Source organism: Schistocerca piceifrons, chromosome 11, assembly GCF_021461385.2.
Source record: "Schistocerca piceifrons isolate TAMUIC-IGC-003096 chromosome 11, iqSchPice1.1, whole genome shotgun sequence".
In the NCBI taxonomy this organism is placed as follows: Eukaryota; Metazoa; Arthropoda; class Insecta; order Orthoptera; family Acrididae; genus Schistocerca; species Schistocerca piceifrons.
The window spans coordinates 164053435-164078183 of NC_060148.1; the positions used below are offsets into that span (position 1 = coordinate 164053435).

Below are 24749 nucleotides of genomic sequence, written 5' to 3' on the forward strand. Positions count from 1 at the left end.
AGAAGGCAGATTATGACAGTAAGGTGCCACAACTTCTGGATGACTCGGCATACAGACCAGTATAAAGCAACCCCACAGTCAAGGTTGATAAGACCAGGGTTTTTCTATAGGAAAATGTCCTTCCAGAAAAAATCACTAAACAGTTAAGAGCAAAAGCATCAGCGCCACTCAGACTTAATGGCCTGCCTAAGTTGCACAAGGAAGCAATTCATCTACATCCAGTAGTCAGAAACACTGGCACAACCACCTAACTCACTGATCAACGCCTTAAGAAGATGCTCTCACCATATGCGGGAAAGTGTGCCCATCATGTTCGCAATTCAGAGGATTTCCTGCATAACTTCATGCAGCTGCAGATCATGGGCTCTGACATCATTGTCCGTTTTGAAATGGTTTCCCTGTTCACACATGTACCACAAAATGATTGACTTGAACTCGGTGGAGAAAAGTTTGACAGTGCTCTCCTAGATTTATTCAGACAGATACTGACCTTAAGTACTTCCTACATGGGGGACAATTCTATGAGCAAATTGATGCAGTGGAAATGGGAGGCCTTTCTCACCAGTGGTGGCCAATTTCTTTGCAGAAAGATTTAAAGAGGAAGCACTCTTCTCAAGATGTTCAAAAGACACTGCACCATTTCCCCACTAGAGGTTCCTGAAGAGGTACAAGAAGAAACGAAGATGGCTGCATATTTGCTATATGTTTGCCTCATATCTGCCAAAATTAGCAGAATTCTCCTCAAACATAACATCAAGACAGTGTTCCATCCACCTACCAAGATTAAGGCTCCGCTAGAGAGCAAGGAGGGCGATCTGGGTCTGTGGAAACCAGACACTTACCACATACCTTGTAAATGTGGTATAGCATGCAATGGCCAGATGACTACAACCATTGACATCAGGTGCAAATACGACCAAAGACACACCAGACTGAGACAGGCAACCAAGTTACTGATTGCCGAACTTTGTTTAGAGCTCAGTCATTTTATGAATTGTAATGATGCAAAGATTCTAACACAAACAAAGGGATACTGGAATGGCATTATCAAAGAATCTATTGAGATAGGTGATGGAGAATCTCATGAACCATTATACCAGATTCTACCTGAGATCTGTCTGGAACCTCCCACCCAATTTTCTGAAGACACATTGGAGGCAACATGAAGACTGAAGAGTACACACGTATGAAGATGGAGTTAGAGAAAACTGTCCAGTAAATGTAACAAAGGACTCATGTAAAAAGGTACCTCAGGCAACACACCCAATACCTGAGGACATTCTACTGAGCCTCAAGTGGCAATCTGAACGTCAGAATCTTGAAAATAACACTACCACCGCTCCTGGTTGGTCTGGGTCTTGGACAGAATGCCTGTCATGCCATGCCATGCCATGGTTACAGAATGTCCTATATCACAGGAGGGCTTAAACTGAAAGATAAAATATCAAGCACGACTTGGACATCATTTAAAACTCCATACAACAAGATTGACAATAGATAATAACCACAATGTGCACGCACAGCATTCGGAACTGCTGCAGATAGAAGAAAGCACTACATTCACTGCTATCAGTCAGCATGTACCACACATAGAGCCTGACACAGCGTGGACAATGTCCAGGCTGCCTAGCACAACATAGGCATAAATACTGGACCTATTCTACACTGGAATCAGTATCAGACAGCACCTGAAGAAAACTGCAACTCACGCAGTTGAAATATTGTGCTAGAAGTGAATAACTGGCAGAAACCCAATTTGCAACATGAGAACTTGATTATTCTGTGTTATCAGAGAATGGAAGGACCAAAGAAACATCACTGCATACAAAACTAAAATCATCTTGGAGTGATTCCTAATAAATCTGTCAACCTACAAACATACAGGCATTCATCTCTTAATTCTTTACTTGATAATACTCAATTTAATTGCACATTTCTGGATACAACACTCGATAAAATATTGGGTATTACATATAAGTCTTTCATTGGGGCACAAAAGTTTCAAAACTGTACTAATATTTTAGACTGGAGTGAAACACTGCCCATGTAAAAGCACAGTACCTTTATACAAACATATCAGCCTCAGAAAGTGAGAACACTCAAACGATATGGTGTCTGTATGTGGTTCTTTCAACTAACTATGCCATGTAACTGATTTGAAGCCAGCTACAGACTTTGTATAAACTAAGGTGTTGGCATGTCACTTGACATTGACAACATGAACCAATTTGCACTGCTGCGACAAATTGTTACAGAATTCCTAATTCCCACAGTTCAGAGACAGGCTATACAGGAAACAAATCAAATGCAAAAGACACAGCATACTACACAGGGACAAAAGGAAATGATATAAAATGAAAATTAGTCATGTGAGTGCTTTCACAGAAGATGACAAACTGGTGATACTGATATGACTTCACACATTGAGAGATACCCATCATATTTTGTTTATGCAACTATGCCTGTGCTTTTAAATCAGAATGTGTGGATAATGAAGAAATTACACAGATATACTTACTTGCAGAGGCAAGCGGAGTAAATAGATTAGATTATATGCTATACATGTACTTGTAGACAGTCCAGGTAGATAGATATATGCTTGTAGTGTACGCTGATTAAATAAATTGCATTATGTGTACAAACAGACAATACAATGGCACCATGAGGTTGTAAATGTTACATCAATGACTATATGGAAATCCACCATAGTAGGCATTGTGTGTGGCAACTGAGGTGGGAAAAAATGATTGTGGAATGAAACAAGTGGTGTATTTAACATTAATTGAAAAAATGGAACTGATGGCTAACAAACAGACTACAAATTCCACGTTACCAGAAAGAGTTAATAATGATATTTTCACAGTGTTCTTTTGAAACGTGTGAGCAACAGCCCCAACACTTCAAGCTGTTGAATATCTTGAATGATCAAGTCACATCATGTAACTCATGTTTAGATATCACTGTTTATGAAAATACTGAAATGACAGAGGGAACTAAGGTCAAATGATTGCTCATAACACACTGCTATGTGAGTATGAGTTCAACCATTCTTCATATCATGCAACAATCGTTTGGACCATCTATGCTTACCTGAATGCCAGTCAATATTGTTAGAATGTCTTTGTTGAAGTTATAATAAATTGACTGGTTCTCTGAACAATGAGTTTTCACAGCTGGTATCACTTAGGCAGCTAATAATCGTTAACCCTTCTGCAGAAAGAGGGGGAAAGGTAGCTATAAAACAGCTTATTACTTGTTTCTACTCCTAGTAAGATGACACCAGACCTTGTAGCACGCAGTCATCTAAACATTTCCACTGGACACAAGAATTATAGGAGACTTAACAGCCCACTGTGATCTTTTGAAAACATAACCTTTCAAAAAACAGTGAATAGAATCCTCAATGAAACTTCATATATTCTCAAAGAAAACAGCTAATTGTACTGTACCACCAATACATAACGAACAGGCCCACAACTACTTATTGCGACATGGAAGCAATGTTGGATCGACACCAGCTAATGAATGTATGGTTTAATGTAATAAGTTTTCAAAGCAGGTTTACACAAAAAATTTGAAAGGCTACAATCAGAAATATGGAATTATATAAGTTTAACCATGATGAACATTTTAAGCAAAAGACAAAAAAGCAGAGTTTTTCAGATTAGAGCACTGATAAATTGCTTCAATATATACACATATTTTCACTTTTTATATTATTCACTTCTGAATCTACATGGACATACGTATCACAGTGTAAAAACTATCTAGTGGCATTTAAATTAGGTTACATATTCGTCACTTTTCAACCTACTTAATTAAAATTCTGGAAAAATATGTCACCTGAATACTGGAGAACACATGAAAATCAGAACACCAAACAATATTCTTACTGCAACACAGAATATTTACGAACCATACTAACAGTGCACAGAGGTAAATTTAAGAATTTGCATACTTTTTACATTGTGAGAATTTATTTTAATAGTTTAGCAACATAGAAATTCATACAATTGAAAGAACAACCAAACTCATATATCTGTAATTCTACCAGCAGTAAAATTTGAAGACATCACACATTATGATTTCTGAACAGACACAGATTTACAAATTTCCACTTTATTATGATACAGGTGTATTTCAGTGTACACTGTTAAAAACATACAATTAAGTTGCCTCAAGCAAACATATTTCATACAATGAGATCTCTGAGCCCCTTGTATTAATTAGAACTGCTTTATCATATAAAACTTTGGGCTCAATACAGAATATATATACACAGTTGGTTTCAATAACAATGTGGGCCATGAGAAATTGATAAGAAGTGCAACAAACACTACTACATGTGTAGCCTCTCTGCAGAATGTGCAGCTTGGTGATTAGTGAAATGGTTTAACTCAGTGTCATGCTTTTGTAGAGCGTGTATCCCTTGTAAAAAACTGCATTGAACTTCAGTCAGACAGGAAACAATATTTTTACAAAAATCAAATTCCCGACATTTTCCTGTGCTCCAACAACTACATAGCACTTAAGACTACCAATGCTAACTAAATCTCATCAACAAACACAATATCAGTACAGACTTTATTCAGCATGTATTAGCGAATGCCTTTTAAGTTGACTAGACACAGTAAAGGATTTTCCACAGACGAGACATTTGTGTCGTTTCTCGCCAGTATGTGTTAATACGTGCCTTCCGAGATTTCCAGACTCGGCAAATGATTTTCCACAAACAGTACATTTGTATGGCCTCTCTCCAGTATGTACTAGTATATGCTGTTTCAGTTCACCAGCCCTTAAGAAACGTTTCGCACAAACTTCACATTTGTACACTTTTTCAGCAGTATGTATTAATTTGTGTTTCCTGAGTCCGTCAGACATACTAAACGTTTTGCCACACAGGTCACACTTGTGTGGCTTCTCACCTGAATGTAGTAGATAATGCTTCTTAAGTCCTGCAGACCTAGTAAACGATTTTCCACACATGCCACATTTGTGTGGACTCTCGCCGGTATGTACTGAGTTATGCCTCCTCAGGTTAGTGAATTGAGTAAAGGATTTGCCACAAACAGTACATTTGTGTTGCCGATCACCAGTATGTATTAAACAATGCCTGTTGAGATCCCCAGATAATTTAAAACTCTTTCCACAAACATTACATTTATGTGGTCTATTGTCAGTATGTATTAATGATAGTTTCTTCACGGTACCAGACAAAGTAACAGATGCCGATTTCTTAGCAGCAATCTCCAACTTACGAATAGTAACTCCATGCAGACAATTTTCTTGTAACATAGTTCTTCCAACCTTGCCGACAGCAGATTTCAACCTGAAAATGAGTAGAAGTTAGTAAATATTTATTTAGCTGATGCTGAACATGGACGTTTCAGTAATCAACACCTTCTTGACTGTAACAGATAGTATTTCAGCTATGCACACACAGTTCACATCCATTTACCTTCTCACAAATAAAACAAGACAAGAGCATCAAAATGTAAACAAAATAACAGATGAAACTGTGAACAATACTTTTCAGAAATTAATAAGAACTTTCTGTAGCTGTAGTTTTCCTACTTCAGAATAGATAATGTAGTCATTACATCTACAAGATATTAACCAATGTGAGGTATATTAGTTATATGGAATTCAACATACAGTGTGTACTATAATTTCTGTATAATTTAATTTGTCGACCAATTAATCTAAAATGCATGGCCACCTAGTTCTGTGGATTTGATGAAAAAGTCAAGTATGGTGAGTGTCTTGAACCAACCATAATACAATAAAATTTGTGTTTCATATATTTAGTGTAGGAGAGAACAAACGAAAGGCATTGCTTTCACCCTGCTATCATCGAAGAAATAGATCCTTCTCTAACAGGTAGACTGCTGACATTACACTAATACATTTTACCAATTAGTTGAAATATATGGTAAAATCGGAACACAAATTTCGTGAAACTATGACAGCAGTCTGGAAGATGTGGAGTATTATTCAGTTGGATACCTTGGTATAACCACCAACTGTTGATGCTGGAGGATATGTGGCCTGAACAAAGCTACTTGATGACCTGGTCTAATTACATGGGGTTTCCATATATTCAAGATAAATCACAGTATATTGCTGTAAAATCTGAACAAGAAATTATGCACATCTGTCTATGGCATGTTGCCTCCCATTTCTCTCATGGCTTGGACATCAATGTGCTCAGGGAAGTGAAGTAACATCTACACAACAGACAGACATGAAAATTTACATCTACATGTATACTCTGCAAACTGCTGTAAAGTGTACAACACCTGTTATTTCACATTTTGGCACACATTACTGTATTTTCCTACTCCAATCGTACATGGTTCACGTGAAGTATGTTTCCTTAAATGCGTATGTGCATGCTACAACTTGTCTAATTTAGTCTCGACAGTCCCTAGAGTATGATATGTAGAGGTTGTACTATGTCCTTTGCTTTCTAACTTAATATTTAGTCATGAAGTCCTTTAAGTAGACTTCTGGATGATAGTTGCCATATCTCTTCAAGTACCTGTGAGTTCAGGTTTTTTAAACATTTTGGTGATGCTCTCCCATTGGTCAAACTTGTTAGCATTCTTGATGCCTTGCTTTACACATGCTCAATATCCTTTCCAAATCGTATTTGGTACGGGTCCCAGTGATCATAATACTGATCAATATTCTAGGATCTGACACATGAATGTTTTGACAGCAATCATTCGAGACTAAATGCATTCTTCTGTATTCTACAAAAGACCTGGTGTCTGCCACACACCTTACCCAGCACTGAATCCATGTGACTATTGCATTTCATACCTCCACAAATTGTTACATCTAGGCACTTGCATGAGTTCAGTTTTATGAAATTGGTCTCAGTACACAATTATAGCAACTAACATGGGAGACTATGATTATCCAGGTTACAGCAGGAACATTCATAATAAATTGTGAAATCTTCAGTATTATCTCTCTACTATGATTTACTATACTCTGTCAGCTGGCTAGAAGCTTAAAGCTTGGATTTAGTTAAGTTATGTATGATGACATATATCTATTTTTGTCATTCCACAATGTTTGAGTAACTTCTACAGCACATTATTGAAAACAATATTTTAAATAGTTGGAGTTGAGCTACAGGTAAGATTAATATGCCATTTTAAAGAGGAAGATCTGTAGTATTTTATTTCACAATAAACTGAAAACCCAAAAATTTCATCATTTTTAGGTTCCGGGTTCCCTTAATGAAATTTGTCCTAAATAATACATCTATTTTTACAACAAACAGCTCAGTTCATACATACAATACCAGGAACAAAAATGATCTGCACAAGGACTGAAAAGCACTTACTTTAGTTCAAAAAGGGGTCCACTACTCAGGAACACTCATCTTCAATAATTTTCCAGCAAACATAAAAAATTTAGTTACAAGTAAAGATCAGTTTAAAAGGAGCCTGGAAGACTTACTAGTGGCCAACTCCTCCTACTCCATTGACGAATTTTTTAATAGAAACAAATGATGTATTGTATATACTCACACTATTAGTATTGTTATTGCAGCTTAAAAAAATGATGTATTGTATATACTCATACTATTAGTATTGTTATTTCAGCTAGAAAAAAAAAATTAAGATGTTCCACATCCACGAGGATCTCCTCAGCACAGATCTATGGAACGAAAAACTAATCTAATCTAATCTCAAAGGAAGCCTCTTGACCTGCACAATATGGGCATTCACAGGGGGTGGGAGTGCTAGCAGTTGGGAGCTCTAATGTCAGGCACATATTGGAGTGCCTTAGGAGGGGATGAAATCCAGTGGACACGCTATTTGCATACCTGCAGGGATAATTCCAGATATGAAACAAGTGCTGGCAGATGCCATGAAGAGCACTGGTGCAGCCAACTGCAGGTGGTCACTTATGTCAGTACCAACAATGTGAATCACTCAATCAGAAGAGATTCTCTCTGTGGTTTCGGGCAGCTAGCTGACATGGTAAAGACTGCCAGTCTTACTTGTGGGATGAATACAGAGTTCATCAAATGTAGCATCATCAACAGGATTGATTTCAGAGCTTTGGTAATGAGCCAAATGGAGGTTCTGAATCAGTCTCTCAGTTAATTCTGCAAATGTTTAGGTTGCAGATTTCTCAATTTGCGCCGTAGAGTGGTGGAGTTTTGAGTTCTGCTTCACAGGTCAGGCATCTGCTACATGTACAAGGTGGCTAAATGGATGGCAGGGCCATATGGAATGGATTAGTTACTTTTTAGGTTATAAGGTCTCAAGAAAGTAGAGAAAAGGCTTCAGTCTCAAATGGTTCAGTATAAACACCAGTACATAATAGACATAGGAACAGTCAGTACTGTCCTTGTAAACTTCATAGCTGCACCAGGAAAGAACCTAACTTCCAAGTGCTAATTGGAAGCACTCAAGTTCAAGCTGGCTAAATCTGGAGACATGATCAGCTGAAATTCTTACACAGGACTTAATGGTGTTCTGAAGGGATAGATTAAATACAGCTGGTGTTGGTACCTTTGTTGCTGTTAGTAGTTTAATGTCACAGGAAAATTGATGTAAATAGTTCCTTTCAGTTAGTATGTGTAGAGTGCAGTCAAACTTCACCTGCAACATCAGTCATCACCACTTGCAGTGCAGTTAATTTACTCTTTTCTGTGCACAATATTTTTTGTTCATTTTGTGTGTATATGACAAGTCATAGAGGCATAATTAGAACTCTGAAAGTTTCATATGCCAAGCTGAAGGAACCTACAGACATGTCACTATTCAGAGGTGATTTCCGAGAAGAGTTTTTAATACCAGGGAGGTGTAGAATCTCTCATTTGTCAGGGCACAAGTTGCCATGCAATAAAGACTTGCCAGCTACATGTAACATTTGTAGATAATTTGGTCATTTTGCATAGAACTGTTTACAACCCTATTGCGCCATGATCCCACATAAGAAATAGTTTAATCTATTTTGTGTTTGAATTTTATCTGGAGTTTTTTCATTTTTTTAAAAACTGTAATGACAATTACAGAACACAAAAAATGGCAGACATATGTGCAGCTACTACTGGTGAGTCTGTTGGCACAGTATCAGAACAAGTAAACAAATTATTGGCAGTTAATTTGAAGCAGATAGAATACAGGGAGTAATTATGCAGGCAAGTAGATGCACTGCAAGCTGTTCGGCAGCAGACACAATTGCAATCAACAGAAGTGCAATCAGCGTTGATTTAATATCCCCTTCCATGAAGCCACTAGCAGCCAACTTGATAGTGCCTTTTACTGCAAAAACAATGGGGACTGATAACGTGGTTATTGAGTAGTTGGTGAGACAAGACACATCTGTATATGATTAATTTATGGTTATTGGGAAAAACTAAAACATACATTATGTACCATGAAACACTAAGTAACGCAGGGACATTGATGTACCTAGCTGTTGGCCTGCACTTGCAGAAATAGAACAGCACAAGGTTCTTCCAGGGAAAACAGTAGCTTGGCAGAAAAACACAGTGAACCTGGGGAATCCTCCTTGGATCAATGCACAAACATCAGAACTGATATAGAGCACTGAGGCTAATAGATTCATCTGCATGAAGGTGAAAATAAGACCTCACTTTATTTTTATGGCGTATCCCAACTGACATGTCAGGATAGAGAATCCAATTTAACTGTATAACAAGGCAAGTGTCCAATAAGACATGTCGAAACCTACCCTGAAACTTTTTACACAGGAAGAAGGCAATGTACTAAATGCACTGTCAAAATTTTAGCTGCTAAGAGACGGCATGTATTAAAAATAAATAGCTGAAAATTGCCAAATTCATAGCTTGCTAGGCAGTGGCAGAAATGTACACCTCGACTGTTGCTGCACCAACTGCACATATCCAACTAGACACACACACACACACACACACACACACACACACACACACACACACACACACACAGTGCACAATTACTATTCTCTCGAATTAGTCACTCAAGTAATATCTATCACAAATTATCAGTTGCTTTTTGCAGTGTTGATAAGTGTTAACAATACAGATAAAGCTGAATTAATATTTATTGTGTTTTCATAAATCATGCCTGTTAATAGTACCTTTTTTCCTTCCAGTTTCACAGTAACGTGGAATCCAATTAAAGTTCTCAATTTAGCAATGATGAGATATGAAGAACGTGGTTTTCAGCTGAAATCATCTACTGATCATTCCACTGAAAATCAACACATTTTAACCAAAGTGGCTTGCATCATGGTTACAGAATTTAATGAAATTTGGTACAGTTAATACCTGCACTAAATGAAGTTCATACAGCAGGCACTGAAATGTGAAACCCCCAGGGGGTGAGCAAGGCCCTCTCAAAGCTACAATTTTGCTCTAAAGGTGAGGGGGAAAAAAAAAACGAACATGATACCATGTGTGACCTCCTACCTCCTGTACTAAATCAGACACAACCAAAACGTTGGACTTATTTTGAAAGGTAACACCTTTCCCTTGTAAGAGAAAGCAATAATGTGTTCTAATGGTTCATTGTTCAGAAGTAATACATAGACAAACAACTACACAAGTTATCACGTTTTTGCAAGTTTCCAATATTTCTTATCTCATGTGTGAATGACAGTACTGAAAAAAATATTTAGTGTATATAGAGAGGTGATAAGGCTGAATTCATAAAACAAATTTAGTTGTGTTACTTGCATGCACACGTTGACTTATTGAGTTTTGAAAAATTCTGAAATTGTCGATAATCACCATTTGGGACCTCCCAAGATGCAGTGTGTGCAAGGTCATAGCACCCTGCAAATTGCTTCATTATGCAGCTTGTATCTAAGTTTAATTACGCTCAAAATATCTTTGTGTTACTCCAATGCGTAACTTTTTTTACTGTACTCTTTAACAGAGTGTATGTGTCAATAAGGACAATATTGCAAATGCCACAGAATTTAACACAAGAGGAGACCTATTATTCTGTAACATATTCAATTTAAATTAGTAGAAATAATATGTTTCACACTCTGAACACATCAGTCATTATGTAAATAGAAAGTTACAAACGAAGCACGTGCACTGAAGATCAGTGCCTTTCCTCACTTAGATTGCTGAAAGTTGTTAAACAACTGGAGTATTTGAATTTCAGTTGCCCTGTCCAGTGCATACTGTCTGCCTGTTCTAGTGTTTCACACAACATTTGGTTTTAGAATGTCTCTGAGTTTCACCTAGCTGACTTCGTTGGTTAAAAACTAAGCTTTAGCTGGTCCAGGTGATGCAGATACTTCACCAAAACATCTTGGTTCTCTTCAGAACAGTCCATAACAAACGCAAGGTACCACTTAGAATCATAGACACAAATAATATAAAAATATGGCCCGATATCCTGCAATCATACTGCTTGGTATTGTACTGGAGACTGTTGTGCCTCTGCATTGTGTGTGAGATAAGCCATATGATAAAGTGGTGGTAGTCTCTTGTGTTTGGAATTGTCCAGCAGTGATCAAATCTTTCATTCAGTAGCACTGCACTGTTATTTTCAATGTCTTCTGAGGACACATAGAAGAACTAATTATCCTTTATCCCTTGTGACACAAATTCAAAAAGTGCTTGTGCAGTGAGGATTGGGTGATGAAGTGCTTAAAACACTTCTTCTGGCAGTCAGTCTTTTGACTATCCCTCCAACTCTATCACAGGCACTCTTCCTGTGGCTAGTGGCAAAGAAATGCCACTCAACATCAATTCTGAAGTCCTCAGAATGCAGTGTCAGATTTTTTTAAATTTTTCCAGTGTTTATATTGAGATGTTGCTCCATCTCAACAGTAGTGAATTTTTCCTAAGTGTGGCATTGCTCCTTTTATATGGTAAATAATGGTTTTCTGATAACAATGTACTACAGGTATTGAGTGAGTGACAGAGTCATTTACAATGCACATTGTCTTTACAGATGATGACTCTGACGCTAATTTCAGTAGAGAAACTACGAATGGATGCACTGTAGTCTGGGATTGCTGCCTGTGAAATCCTTGTGCTACGTCATGTACAATAAACGAGTAATTCTCAGACAAATCTCCAATCACAATACACTCTGTTGGGCCAAGCGTTTCTTTCAGTGAATAATGTGTTTTGTTATAAAATGATGACTTTTCAGCAATTCCAGTTTGTTGCAATAATAGTGTACGAAATCAACTGTTTCCGCCACTGATATCAATGTACATCTATCTGTTGTGATGAACTACATATACTGGACATTTTCAGCCAAATGCAGTGCTTCTGATTCTGCAACAAGAGCTGAAATACACTGCACTCCAGGGCACTTATCACACTTATAGAAAACACACACACACACACACACACACACACACACACACACACACACAGCATGGGTTCCATGACCACCCGCGAGTATACACCATTTGGAAAGAAACTGTGCACATTTCGAGAAACCAGATTTATAAGTGGGAAACTTCTCTTTGAAGGCCGCATACAGCTCCTTCAGATTCACTAAAGCAATGTGTTTCTCCTTGTATTCTTTAACCCTTTGACTACTGGAGGCGCACCATCCACTTGGCACACTGAGGTATCCTGGCCTGTGGCCTAATCCGGCTACCTGCGTGCCTGCCACTCGAAGCTGCCGCTGGGACCGGATCGGCCCAGGCTGCCTAACCCGCCCTGTACTGAATACTTCTCGGCTGATGACTTGCTCAGAGCCAGCATGAATTTTTGGCGATTTTTGCAAAGAAATCAAATTTGGTCATTTGTACAACTTCACGTGTTCTTTTAAGAATACTAATGAAAAGGATTTTACTAGGCATCTTGAGCCAGAAAATTGTAGGTAAATCGGCCAAAAATAGGCACCAGAAAAAATTTCCAATTTGTCTTCTTGCATGTCCTGAACTAAGGCTATGACGAACGTGAAACTTGCCATGTAGTAACCTAACAACACAAGGTTCTTAAATATAAAGTTTCATTTCTGTAGCACTTTCCAGTACTGAAAGAATTAAGCGCAAAATTGAAGATAAAAACGTCAAAAATGCAGTATTTTCGTTCTGATTTTCCTAAAAAACTATGCTCTGTAAAACATACCAAGTTTTATAACTGGAATGAAAGTTGGGCGCGAAAATCAGGCCCGAAAACAATGTAAACTTCGGATTTGCATACCTAGTAGAGTGAATGCATGATGAAAATGAAATTTAGAGTGCAATAATAGATTGACAGCACAACGATAAGGAATAAAAATTTTTGTTCCCCTACTATTTTCCAATAATCTACAAATTAGTCGAAAAGATGTTGATTTTTATAAAAAGATGAAAGCAGGGTATATTCGATACTTCTTACAAATACCGTTTTCTATTAATGCTTCAAAGCCAGTCTCATTCAGACAACAAATTTTAAGCCTCCCACCCTCCCGAGAACAATGAATTTAATTTCCAATATTAGCTAACAACAGAGGCAAAGTAGCAAGAAAAATCGCACTGAGAACAGAGTGTTAACTTTGGCATGTTGCTTCTCGTTAATCAGAGGCGTTTAAATCAGTTATGGAAAACAGGTTTTGCACAAGTAGAACGAATGTGATCTATATTTGTACTACTAAGGATAAAAGAATATAACTGCCCATGTTACGTGTTAATAATTTAAATGTATCGTATACAGATTAATGTATGGGTTTTGTTATACTGGCGCAACGTACTTGGCATAATTACATTTGCCACAGTACAGATATTGCGCCATCTCAATCACCAAGTCCATTCATTTGCCAGTAAACTGCTACATATGAAGAAGTCAGGCTTCGTTTAAATAATCTTACGCCTGTTGCATCTATTTCCCATCCTTCTTTTCCATCCAGGCTTTGAACGGGCACTGGCGAAGCTAAAAATAGATTTATATATTATTTTACATTTTTGCCCTTTTTAGTAATTCATTCAGAAGCGTCTATAAATTTTCTCAGATTTAGTTCCCAATGATTAGTAATGCTTCATTGTGTGATAAGTCTCAAAGCAGGGTGCAATACATAATGGAAAGTTGCAAGTTTTGCATTGGAATCTAGTTTCCCGGCGCACTTTCTGTTTCGTGCAAACCACGCATCTGCGCATTGGCGTACTTTTCTGCGAATGTTCACTCACAATAACAGCCGGAAATGTCTCCTTCTGAAACACAGAGAATTCTCGCCATCGTAGCGCCTTCCCCTACCAGCTTCTTTCCAATCTGTAGCATATTTTTCTGCAATCTCCCTTACGAGAGAAAGGTGAAAATTTGCGAGTGCCAGTTTTCGTCCTGTTACCGACTGGTGGAGAGCATTAGCATTTAGAATGCACAAAAAAAAATAAAAAAAAAATAATCTTGTGCCATTTCACAGTCTTATGCACTGATCCCATTGAACTCAGTGACATGTCACAACGTTCAAAACGGTCAACTGCAACCATACTCGAACTGTAATCTACAATGCATTGCGGTTTCTTTATTTTTTCGCCAGTATTTCAGTCAGTCTTCTCTGTTTCAACCGTTTGTGTTGTGTGACTTGCGGTCAACATGCACACCTCTCTCTTATCACACAAATTGATAGCAAGGACCTTGTCAATAGACTTAAACTCAGTTTCTCGTCGTTTTAATTTCTGCTGCAGTTTTGGCATGTTGCGCCTATTCTTACGAACAGTACCACATGTGGTTGTTCCATGGTTGTGAAGCCAGAGGAACAGGTCCGGGCTGGAGTACCAATTATCGACGTTAGAATATGACCCCATTCCAAATACGGTCCCATAATAGTTGCCACTACATAGCCACTTTTTCCCAAATAGTGGAACCCAATTTCTGTTGTTGCTCCTGTATATACAATAAAATCCAAAATATACCCATTCTGACAGTCACTCAGTGCAAATGTCTTTTTTCGAATCTACTTCACTTGGTTGGAATAAACTGTTTAATAGACAATCGTCCTTTGAACAGCAGCAGACCTTCATCTATACAAAGCCTGTGATGTGGGCGAAATGAATTATGAAACGTCTTACGAACTTTGTCAACAATCGTCCTAATTTTAAACAGACTGTCATCCCCAGCAATCGCAGAGTTATCACTGAAGTGTATCATTCTCAGAAATAGATAAACACGATCTTGGGACATAATTTCGCTGAAAACTGGCTTGTTCAAAAGTGTATCTCTGGACCAGTAATCACTTAATTTCAACTTCTTAACTTGCGCCATTAGAAGGCAAATAGAAACAAAACAATACATTTCCACAAATCCAGTGTCTTTCCACTTTGACAGTCGAGAATTCACAGATTCTGTAGTATTTTCTCTGGTGTAAACGTAAAAACGATTTGTTTCGTCTGCAATAAATTGCAACAGTTCTTGAGATATAAAATGAAAGAATGCTTGGGTCAGTATCTAATTGACGTAGTCCCGACTGCCTACAGTAAGAGAGTTTGTGGCACTCCTGTCCTATTACTGCACCAAGAAACATTTCTCCATGTCATCCACACACTGATCATGCACTTCACGACTCACTTTCATATTGAACTATAGTGTCATGCACACTCCTCATAAGATAATCCAATACTGTGCACAATGACAGCAAAGTTGTGATTGGATGGTGATGGTGGACCAATTAGGATTCCTGGGCTGGCAGAACTGAATTACAGGTAGTGTGTTAGGTTGCTGTCTGTACATAAATACAATAAATTATGATTACATGTATCAGGCTTTCCACAAGTGATGGATGGCACATTTGGAGTTAGGGAAATCAAAATAAAATGTTTAATTTAAATCCTTGATTTCTTTAGATGATTTTCAAACATTTATTATTTGATAGACAAGATTAATGGAAAATTTCAGTAATTCACCATTATTTTTGTCTGCAGTTTTGACCAACAGTTCTGGATTAACACCATAAAAATAAAACAGAGTGAAAAATTAAAAATTGAATTTAACTGAATGTACTTTGGACACTTCAGAAAACATCCCTGAAAGATAGCAGTGTCATGGTTTGATGCTTTGGAGGATATATTTTAACTTAATTATCTCATATAAATTGTCCCATCCATCACAAGTAGCATGTGCAATCCATCACAGTGTTGATCCACCATAGTGCTTATGTATGAAAAAAAAAAAAAAAACAATTTGAATTAAAATGTAACTTACAGAATTAAGTAAATCTTGAGCATGACTCAATGAAATGAAAGTCAGTCTTTACCATCAAAAATCAATGCACGATTTTTGTGACAGATGGGAGAGCTTTCACTGTAAAAAAGAAATTAATGCAAAATAATTTGGTGATGCCTACTAGTCTCCAGATTTTCTAGCTATGCTACTGAAAACAAGCTTAATAATGAACTGTTTGTCAATAATGGTGTGAAATCATTGCCATCTTGACAACCTATTGTTTACCACTACCACTCATAACTGTAATTTCTCTAAGATGATGGTGATAAATGAAAGGGGAAAAAAGTTGCAGAATGTTTCTATTCTCTACATGTAATTTCAGTGGCTTAGGATTTCACTTAAACTATTCACAGTCATGACTTTCACATTTTTAACTTTCACTCATAGGTTTTTCACTCATGGAATGCCTAGTATAATATGTGGTGTATCAGTTGTTAAATGACTTACAATAAATGGGAGCAACACAAAGATATTTTGGGGGTAATTAGACTTAGATACAAGCTACATAATGATGGAATTTGCAGCACGCTGTGACCTTGCACACACTGCATATGTGGATGTCCCAAATAGTAATTTTCGACAATTTCAGAATTTTCAAAATCCAAAAAGTGAAAGAGTGTGTGCAAGTAACACAACCAAACTCGTTTCAAGAATTCAGCCCTATAACCTCTCTATACACACCAAATGTTGTTTCAGTACTATCATTCCACATGAGATAAAAAAATATTGGAAACTTGTTAAAATGTGATAACTTGTGTACCTGTTTGTCTTTGTATTACTTCTGAACCATGAACCATTACAACACATTATTGCTTTCTCCTATGAGGGAAAGGTGTTACCTTTCAAATAAGCCCAACCTTTTGGTTGTATCTGATTTAGTACAGGAGCTAGGAGGTCACACATGATATTATTATTATTATTTTGTAAAAAAGGCCAAAATTGTAGCTTTGGGAGAGCCTTGCTCAGCCCCCTGGGGGTTTCACATTTCAATACCTGAGTTATGAACTTACTTTAGTGTAGGTATTAACTGTACCACATTCTATTAAAATCTGTAACCATGATGGAATCCTCATCTGATGATTTCCAATAGAATGATCCCTACTTCTCCTGAGGCCTTACATATGTGTCATTTGTTAGTTGATTTCCTTGACATTCATTCGAGTGATATCGACATTTCAAATTGTGAATACATTACAAGAAATAGGAAATATCTGTGACGATTCCATGAAATATGGTTCAGACAACATCAGTTGTGCTAGTATCAGTTCTGAAGAAGAGGACCTCCCAATCAATACTGCATACTGCAACAGCTCTCTGCGACAAAGAAGAGCCAGAGAAATATTGATTAAATGAAAGAAGGGAAAAAATGCATGAAGTTATGTAGTGTGCAAAGGCATTCCATTTCATAAAATCGGAGCATGAATTGTACAAATGGAAGAATGAATTAAATGAAGTAAGGAAGATGTGCCAAACGGAAACCCAAAACCATCTGAATGAAAAATTGTTCAAAAGATTTAGAAATGTTCATGAGAGGCTACGCACTGTTACCAATGGAGATCTACGAGACTGGGTCCTCCGAATTGCATCTGACATGAAAATTGCTAATTTCCAGGCTTTATCGACATGGCTACACAAGTTCAAGAAATTGTACAGAATAGGAAGTCGCAAAATTACCAAGTTTATGACACATAAACGTGTAGAGCAGCTGCCAGCAACGAAAAGTGCTATAGAGAAATTCATAGCTGATGTAAAGACGAAACTTGTTGTTACCCCCCACAACTGCTGTTTATAATGCTGATCAGTCAGGTTTCGTGAAAGAACTGCGTGCTCACTTTACTTAATCATTCCCAGGTTAAAAAAGAGATGGAGTTGGTTGCCCAATCAATGAATGCAATGACACATTCATATACGATAATGCCAGTGATAAGTATGAGTGGTTTACTGTTTCCACAGCCGTATATCTATCTTCAAAAACTGCTAGGCAAATTAGGACTGAACATAAAAAATTGAGTGTTTAGTTGCAAAAATCTTGTAATTGACACAAATCTAAATCTGGAAAAATGGGAAAGACTAATTTTCAACATCTCGTTTGAAACGTATTCCTACCAGCAGCAGAAACTGATTCATTGCTTTTGTTGGATTCATGGTGTCGACATAACGATGCCTCTGTTTTTGTGGAGGATGACAAAAAATCTGTAGATGTAATGTGGATTCTACCTGGAACTAACAGTGTGATTCAACCTCTCAACAAAGACAGTGGAAAGCATTTTTCAGGAAATTATCAGACAACATAATTTCCAATACCTCTCTCTCACTTTAGGTTTATGAGTAGAACAGTATTCTTAAGCTCCAGTCATTTGTGTATTACCAAGTTTCTTCGCCATCCTTTATGAATTGTATCAAGTATGTCTGGTATGCAGCGCAGTATGCAGAACAACGGCTGTAAACATTTCTGACTAAATAAAACTAGTGGTTACTGCGAAGTGCATGACTGCATCAATTTTTCCTTTGTCTGGTGTGCCTGATGAAAGAAAAATGTTTGTTTTTGTCATTCAATAGACACTTTGCATTTTTGTGATGACTACAGGGAATATATAAAGAACTGTTTCACTGTTAGCCAAATATACAATATTCAAACATTATTATAAGGAGTGGCCTACAGGAATTGTTATAAAATGTAGTACGGGAAGACACAATTCATTTCAACAAATTACAAGTCCTCATTGATAGAAGTCATCTGCGACATCAGACACTGCCATGATTTTATTTTCTCTGCTAGCCACTTTTATCAGAATTACATGTGCAAGAATTGAACTGTCAATATGAAGTTATTCAAAAAAAGTTTTGTATAGTTTAAGCCAGGTTTTCACTGGAGCAAACAAGCTAACAAGCATGCGAAAAAGAGAATTCTGTCTGGTGTACCCAGTAGGCCTCTTGCAGATCTTTCAACTGGACAGCAAGGCAACTACTTTGTGTCCCTAACCTCCCCCACTTACCTAATTGGAAAACGGAGACTTGCTGTTTAATATGGAATCCGAACCACATGTCTTTCATGGCTACTCCAACATATGTGAGAAGTGAAAGCTCAGTGAAAAATCATAGAGAAAAAGTTGTGGCCTGAATGGGATTTGATCCCCTGCTCTCTGGATTATGAAGAGTATGCCATGCCACTACAGGATTTTTGTTTTAGAAAAAAAAAAAAATAATATGACCACTACACCTTACACGCATAGCAGAACTGCTAGCTGTGTCACCTCTTGAAGTGATGCTCGACATCGGTAATTAATGTTCTGTTTATAAATTTCCCCTCAATGGTAATGAGAAACCAGCAAAAAATGGCAACTGACTTACAAGGAAAATTTTGGACCAGTGCTAAGGAGAGATGGAGATGTAATTCTGTGTAAAGTGTAACATCTCCCTGTACGTCACACTTACATATAAATTGAGACACTTAAATTCTTCCTTCCCTGTGCCATTTTGCATACTCCACAAAGAACAGTGCACTCACCATGCAATATAATGCTCACTGAACAGCAAAGTTTCGCATTGTGGCTTTAACAAGATAGAGTGGTATCCTGTATGCCAAATATTACCTCTAAAAACTGCTAACACAGCATTCACAGGCAATGTTCGCTACCTCATGTTCTTTCCGTTCCCTCTAGTATAAACGATTCCACCCATATACAAGTGAATAGTAGTAAATTTCCTGCATATGCTCATTTGCACTTGTTTACTTCCATTCACTCCATTGTAAACCAGGCTTTAGGTGCTTAAAATTGGTGTCTGTGAACTCAGGATAATGCCGCTATGCAGCGCTGTGTGGGTGATGCGCTGATCCGCATGCTAGGCAGTACAAACTGCTGTTATAAGCTGTTCTTCACATAGCAAGAATGTGTAAAGTCAACATTTTTTACAAAATAATTGAAGTGCCTTTTAGCAGCTAAAATTTTGGCAGTACGTTTCTTTCATTGTCTTCTTCCCGTGTAAAAAAATTTCTGGGTAGGTTTCAACATGTCTTATTGGACTATTCCCTGCAAGACTATAAGAATAGCCACACAGTTAGGGGAATTTGATATTGCTACAAAAGATGTAGTAACCATTGGGTCTTCACCTCTGAAATAAAATGTTACAGGTGTGCATTTAAGGACCATCTGAGGAATTAATGTTATGAGCGATAGTGCCACGAGTGTGGTCGAGTCAGGCAAAGCACAAAAATGTAGAAACAAGAAACGGGTAAAGGGTGGAGGGGTGGTAGGGGAGAGAAGAGGACAGCACTGCCAGAGAAAAGCGTTCTCAGTATGCAGTAGGACATAATACTGCACAGATGTAAACAAAAATGGAATGCTGCTCATCAGGCTTAGTTAAGGGACACTTTGCATACAGTTTTAGCAAACACAACTGTGCACCTGTCAATCATTAGTCTGGACCCCTTGCACACAAAGATATTGTATCTGCATGTAAAGGTTACATGGGTAGGTGACAATGACAGTCATTTGGGGGACAACACTTCAGCACTGGAGCTAATGGTTTTCTTAACCATTTGGAATTGTTGCCACTTGTTGGTGAAAGGTGATTTGCAATTATTGAACTGGGATTCCTTGGTGAGCATTATGCTAAAAGCATTCTTTTGCAGTATACTTTTGAACTATGTGGAACTTTGTTCCATTGGGAGGAACAACTGCACGCAAGACAATGTTGGAAGGTGCACTGATCATGAAGGATTTTTCAACTGAAGCGCAAACATGTACAGTAAGGATAGGTTCCCATGATGGAAGAATTCATTGATCACCAACTTGCAGATGGAACAACAGAACATTGTGATACTCCATGGGGTGCATGTGTGGTCACTGTTCTGAAAAACATCACTGTATGGTACTAAGAAAACACAGATTCTGTTGCAATTATCGATACCCGAGTGCAAAAACTGTTACTGACACATATATACATCCTCAATATTATGGACATATTGCATAAGTTATTTTTCAATGAGATGGGCCTATGAAGTGGATATTACCAGCTAGTCATAGTCACAGGCAAAATCAGCCTTCATAACATAGGACCACTATCTCTATCATGGAACATGATGCTGACTCAGTAACATACAAGCTATGTTCCACAAATTTTTAGACAGAGTACTTCATGGATTGAAGCTTAAGAAATGTAGGGTATACACTGTCCAGTCACATTAATGTGACCCCCTATCAAAAGCATGACTATCAACCTTCTGCAGTGCGGACAACTGTGAGATGTGAAGGAAGAGAGTCAATGAGGTTCTAGAAGCTACCATCACAGATGTCATGGCCAGCTGTGCTAGTTTTATCAGCTGAGGATCCTTGACATGACAAACCCGATCGAGGTGCTTTCACAGAGTCTCAACTGTGTTTAAATCTGGGGAGTTTGGTTGACAGAGGAATATGGTAAATTCAACCTAGTGCCATCGAAACACACACATACACTGTGAGCTGTATGACATGTTGCATTGTTCTGCTGGTAGACACCATCGTGCAAAGGGAAAACAAACTGCATGTAGGATTGGACATGGTCCCACAGATAGATGCTTGCTTGTAATGACCCACTGAGTCTTTCACAGTGACAAAATTGCCCAGTGAATGTCAGGAAAACATTCCCCAGACCGTAATCGCCCTTCTTCTGATCTGGACCCTTCCAATGATTGTTGCAGGGTTTTTGCATTCAGTCATTTCATGCTGTACACATCTAACAGTCATCTGTCCAATGGAGCATTAAACATGATTCATCTGAAAAGACCATCTGTCGCCACTAGGTACACTTCCATTTGTGATACTGTGTGCAAATTTCAGCTGTCATCACCAGAGAATGGCAGTCAGCATATAACGTATTCATGACATATAACTGCTGCTACCACCAGAAGTGTATAGGGAGTTTATTCCCACCCACACAAAACTTCACGACACACAGAACACGAAGGATCATCAATTACTTATGAGGCAATGTAGGATGAGCAAATCCAGTATCAAATAACATCCCAGCCGCAATTTGGTACGTTATTCGATGGTCCATCTACAGTAGATGGTTGCCTAATGGGTGATGGAGACATTTCACTTCCTTGTTTCAGACTATTTATGTCAACTGTCCTGCTCTATCTCCTGCCACTCCCACACAATTTATGCTTCTCTGGAACAATTATTTTATTCTCAACCAAATCTGATTTACTGTTATATAATTTTATCATAAATAAAGAGCATCATCTTTTCCCCTTCATTCTCAGTGGAACAGAAAACAAACACACACACACACACACGCACACACACACACACACACACACACACACACACACACACACACAGAGTTACTAATGATATGTTTAAGTGTGTGAATATTTTGGAAAATTCTCAGTTAATTTGCTACAGACATGATGATAGACTGCCTCCATATCCAAATTATTAGCACTGCTGACTTTGGTGCAGAAGGATCTTGGTTCAATTCTGGTATCACTTCAGATTTTTTTTTCTGAGGCAAGGAGATTTGGTACAAGTTCCGCTCAGCTCTAGTGGGGCCAAATGAGGAGTTGCTTGAATAAATAAGCACCGGCATCATCAGGTTCCCTCCATTGAGAATAACAGCTGGAAGGATTGGCGACATGCTGATCGCATGTCTCATAATCATAGATCACTCCTCATACTGCCTTGTAGGCAGATGTCAGCCAATCAGAACAGGCCTAAGCTGTAATCCATGAGTAGTGTTTATGTTTACCAATACATGATGACATCTGTATGTGTTATGTCATGAAATAATAGAAATGATCTTTGATGAGGGATATAAGAAGATAAGGTACATATGAAACACCAGGTAAATCTCAAGTGGGTTTCTGACACTGAAAATTTCGTTAAATGTGTTTAAAACAATTGTGTATCTCTCTTCACATAGGATGTGAATTGGGTGTGGCAATACTTATCAAAAATAACCACACACTAAATAATGAATACCTTACCGTGTACTGCCTGGTGCACACCCTTCTGGAGCTACCTCCTGAAATATTTCATAGTTGTATTATGCAACGAATTAAAAAAAATATAAGTAAGCAAAGAAGTAATATCAACAACATTCTACTAACTACACTGAGACATTTGTTAACACTGGAATGTTTCCTGTTGTAAAATGTGGAAAAAGTAGCACAATTTGTAGCGAACAGTCTGCAACAGGTATACAGAACATATATAAAATTTATTCCAGTACAGATACACAAAAAAAGCAGCACATGACAAATGTCTCAGAGACTAAGCAAAGAGAAGTGTTTTCTCATTGTGAATGAGAAATTATGCTTTCAGATCTGCTTGGAGATGAATTTCATCAGTGAGTCAGCAATAATTTCTGGTGGTTGATATCTCGTGTGATTACCTTTTCGCAGCTGGGGTTCACAGATATGTCGCCATTTTTGACTGTAATTTATTTATTTTTGCAACCCACTCTAGCAATTTTCGCTGTAGACTATTATCACATGGAAATAATTATGCTTAGTGCACGACACAACCTAAAATCATCTGACATATATGCACGTCTTCATCACATCTTTGTGATGTATCTTTAATTTTGATGTTGCCTATATGCATCACATCAAATCACCACCTATGTACAATATATACGATTTTTCATGTATACAATGTACAGAAGTAGTAATTTCATGCAATTCATGTAAAAGATGTTAACACTGGTAAAGCTGAAGACCCAACAAATGGATGTGATGACACCCTGCATATACGACAGATGATTTCTAGGATCTGACATGTGCTTACGTACAATTATTTCCATGTGATAATAGTTACAGACCAAAATTGAAATAGTATGTTGCACAATTCCACAATTAACAGTCAAAGACAAACATGATGTGATTTATTAGATTCAAATGCATTGAAACTTACAGATGGCAATTTAGGACGAGGTGCCACCACATGATTAACTCACTGAATTAGTACCCCATTTGTATGAAATAATGGAATCAAGGAAGGCTATCACAGCTTCCAGGGTAAATCTACAATACAGCTTGCTCTAGTCTGAAATATCCTGTCACATTAAAACTGTTGCCAGATGGCAAAATATAAGGTTCAAGATCTCAGTCCCAGTTCAGAAAAAACTTTTGCCCAAAAGTGTCAACTTCATGACTGCACAATGTCACACAAATGGAAGCTATTCTTCAAAATTTGATCCACACTTCACAGTCACTACCCAATATTATTGACTGTAGCTTTGTGCAGCTTAATAAATGGTCCACTCTGGAAGACATTCTCCTTCTCTGTAAATCTGACATTATTATAGTTAATGAATAATGATGTGTACCACCATGAAACAAATGAAGAAAAACACACATTCTATAATCCTGTATGTAATACTTAAATATGCACCACTGCAACAGGCTGCTGATGTACTACACTTTGGATATTCCACCAACAGCATCTGCATGGGTTGGCCACCAGATGCTGCCTGCAGTGAGCTACACAACTTTGGCACACGGCAAGCATCTACCATGCTGTCTACTCCAGACCTAATGATAAGCACAGTGCAGCAGGAACTTGCTCTCATATTGTGCTCATATTTAATGTCAGTAACTGCTTGCATC

The 24749-nt window shown here is 37.8% G+C and overlaps 1 protein-coding gene across 7 annotated transcripts in view; it reads right to left on the reverse strand.

Annotated features, from left to right (window-relative positions):
* Positions 1 to 4002: 4002 nt before the first annotated feature.
* Positions 4003 to 24749, reverse strand: part of LOC124720259 (zinc finger protein 543-like) — a 140657-nt gene continuing 119910 nt past the window's right edge. For 3 of the 7 annotated variants that reach the window (XM_047245580.1, XM_047245581.1, XM_047245582.1), the window contains 2 exons: positions 23127 to 23164; positions 4003 to 5329 (listed from right to left, as the gene is read on the reverse strand). In XM_047245580.1, the coding sequence (XP_047101536.1) occupies positions 4585 to 5329; positions 23127 to 23164 (783 nt within the window). In that variant the 3' untranslated portion in view covers positions 4003 to 4584. The remainder of the gene's footprint in view (positions 5330 to 23126; positions 23165 to 24749) is intronic. The other 4 variants (XM_047245579.1, XM_047245577.1, XM_047245578.1 and 1 more) reach the window with 2 other exon arrangements.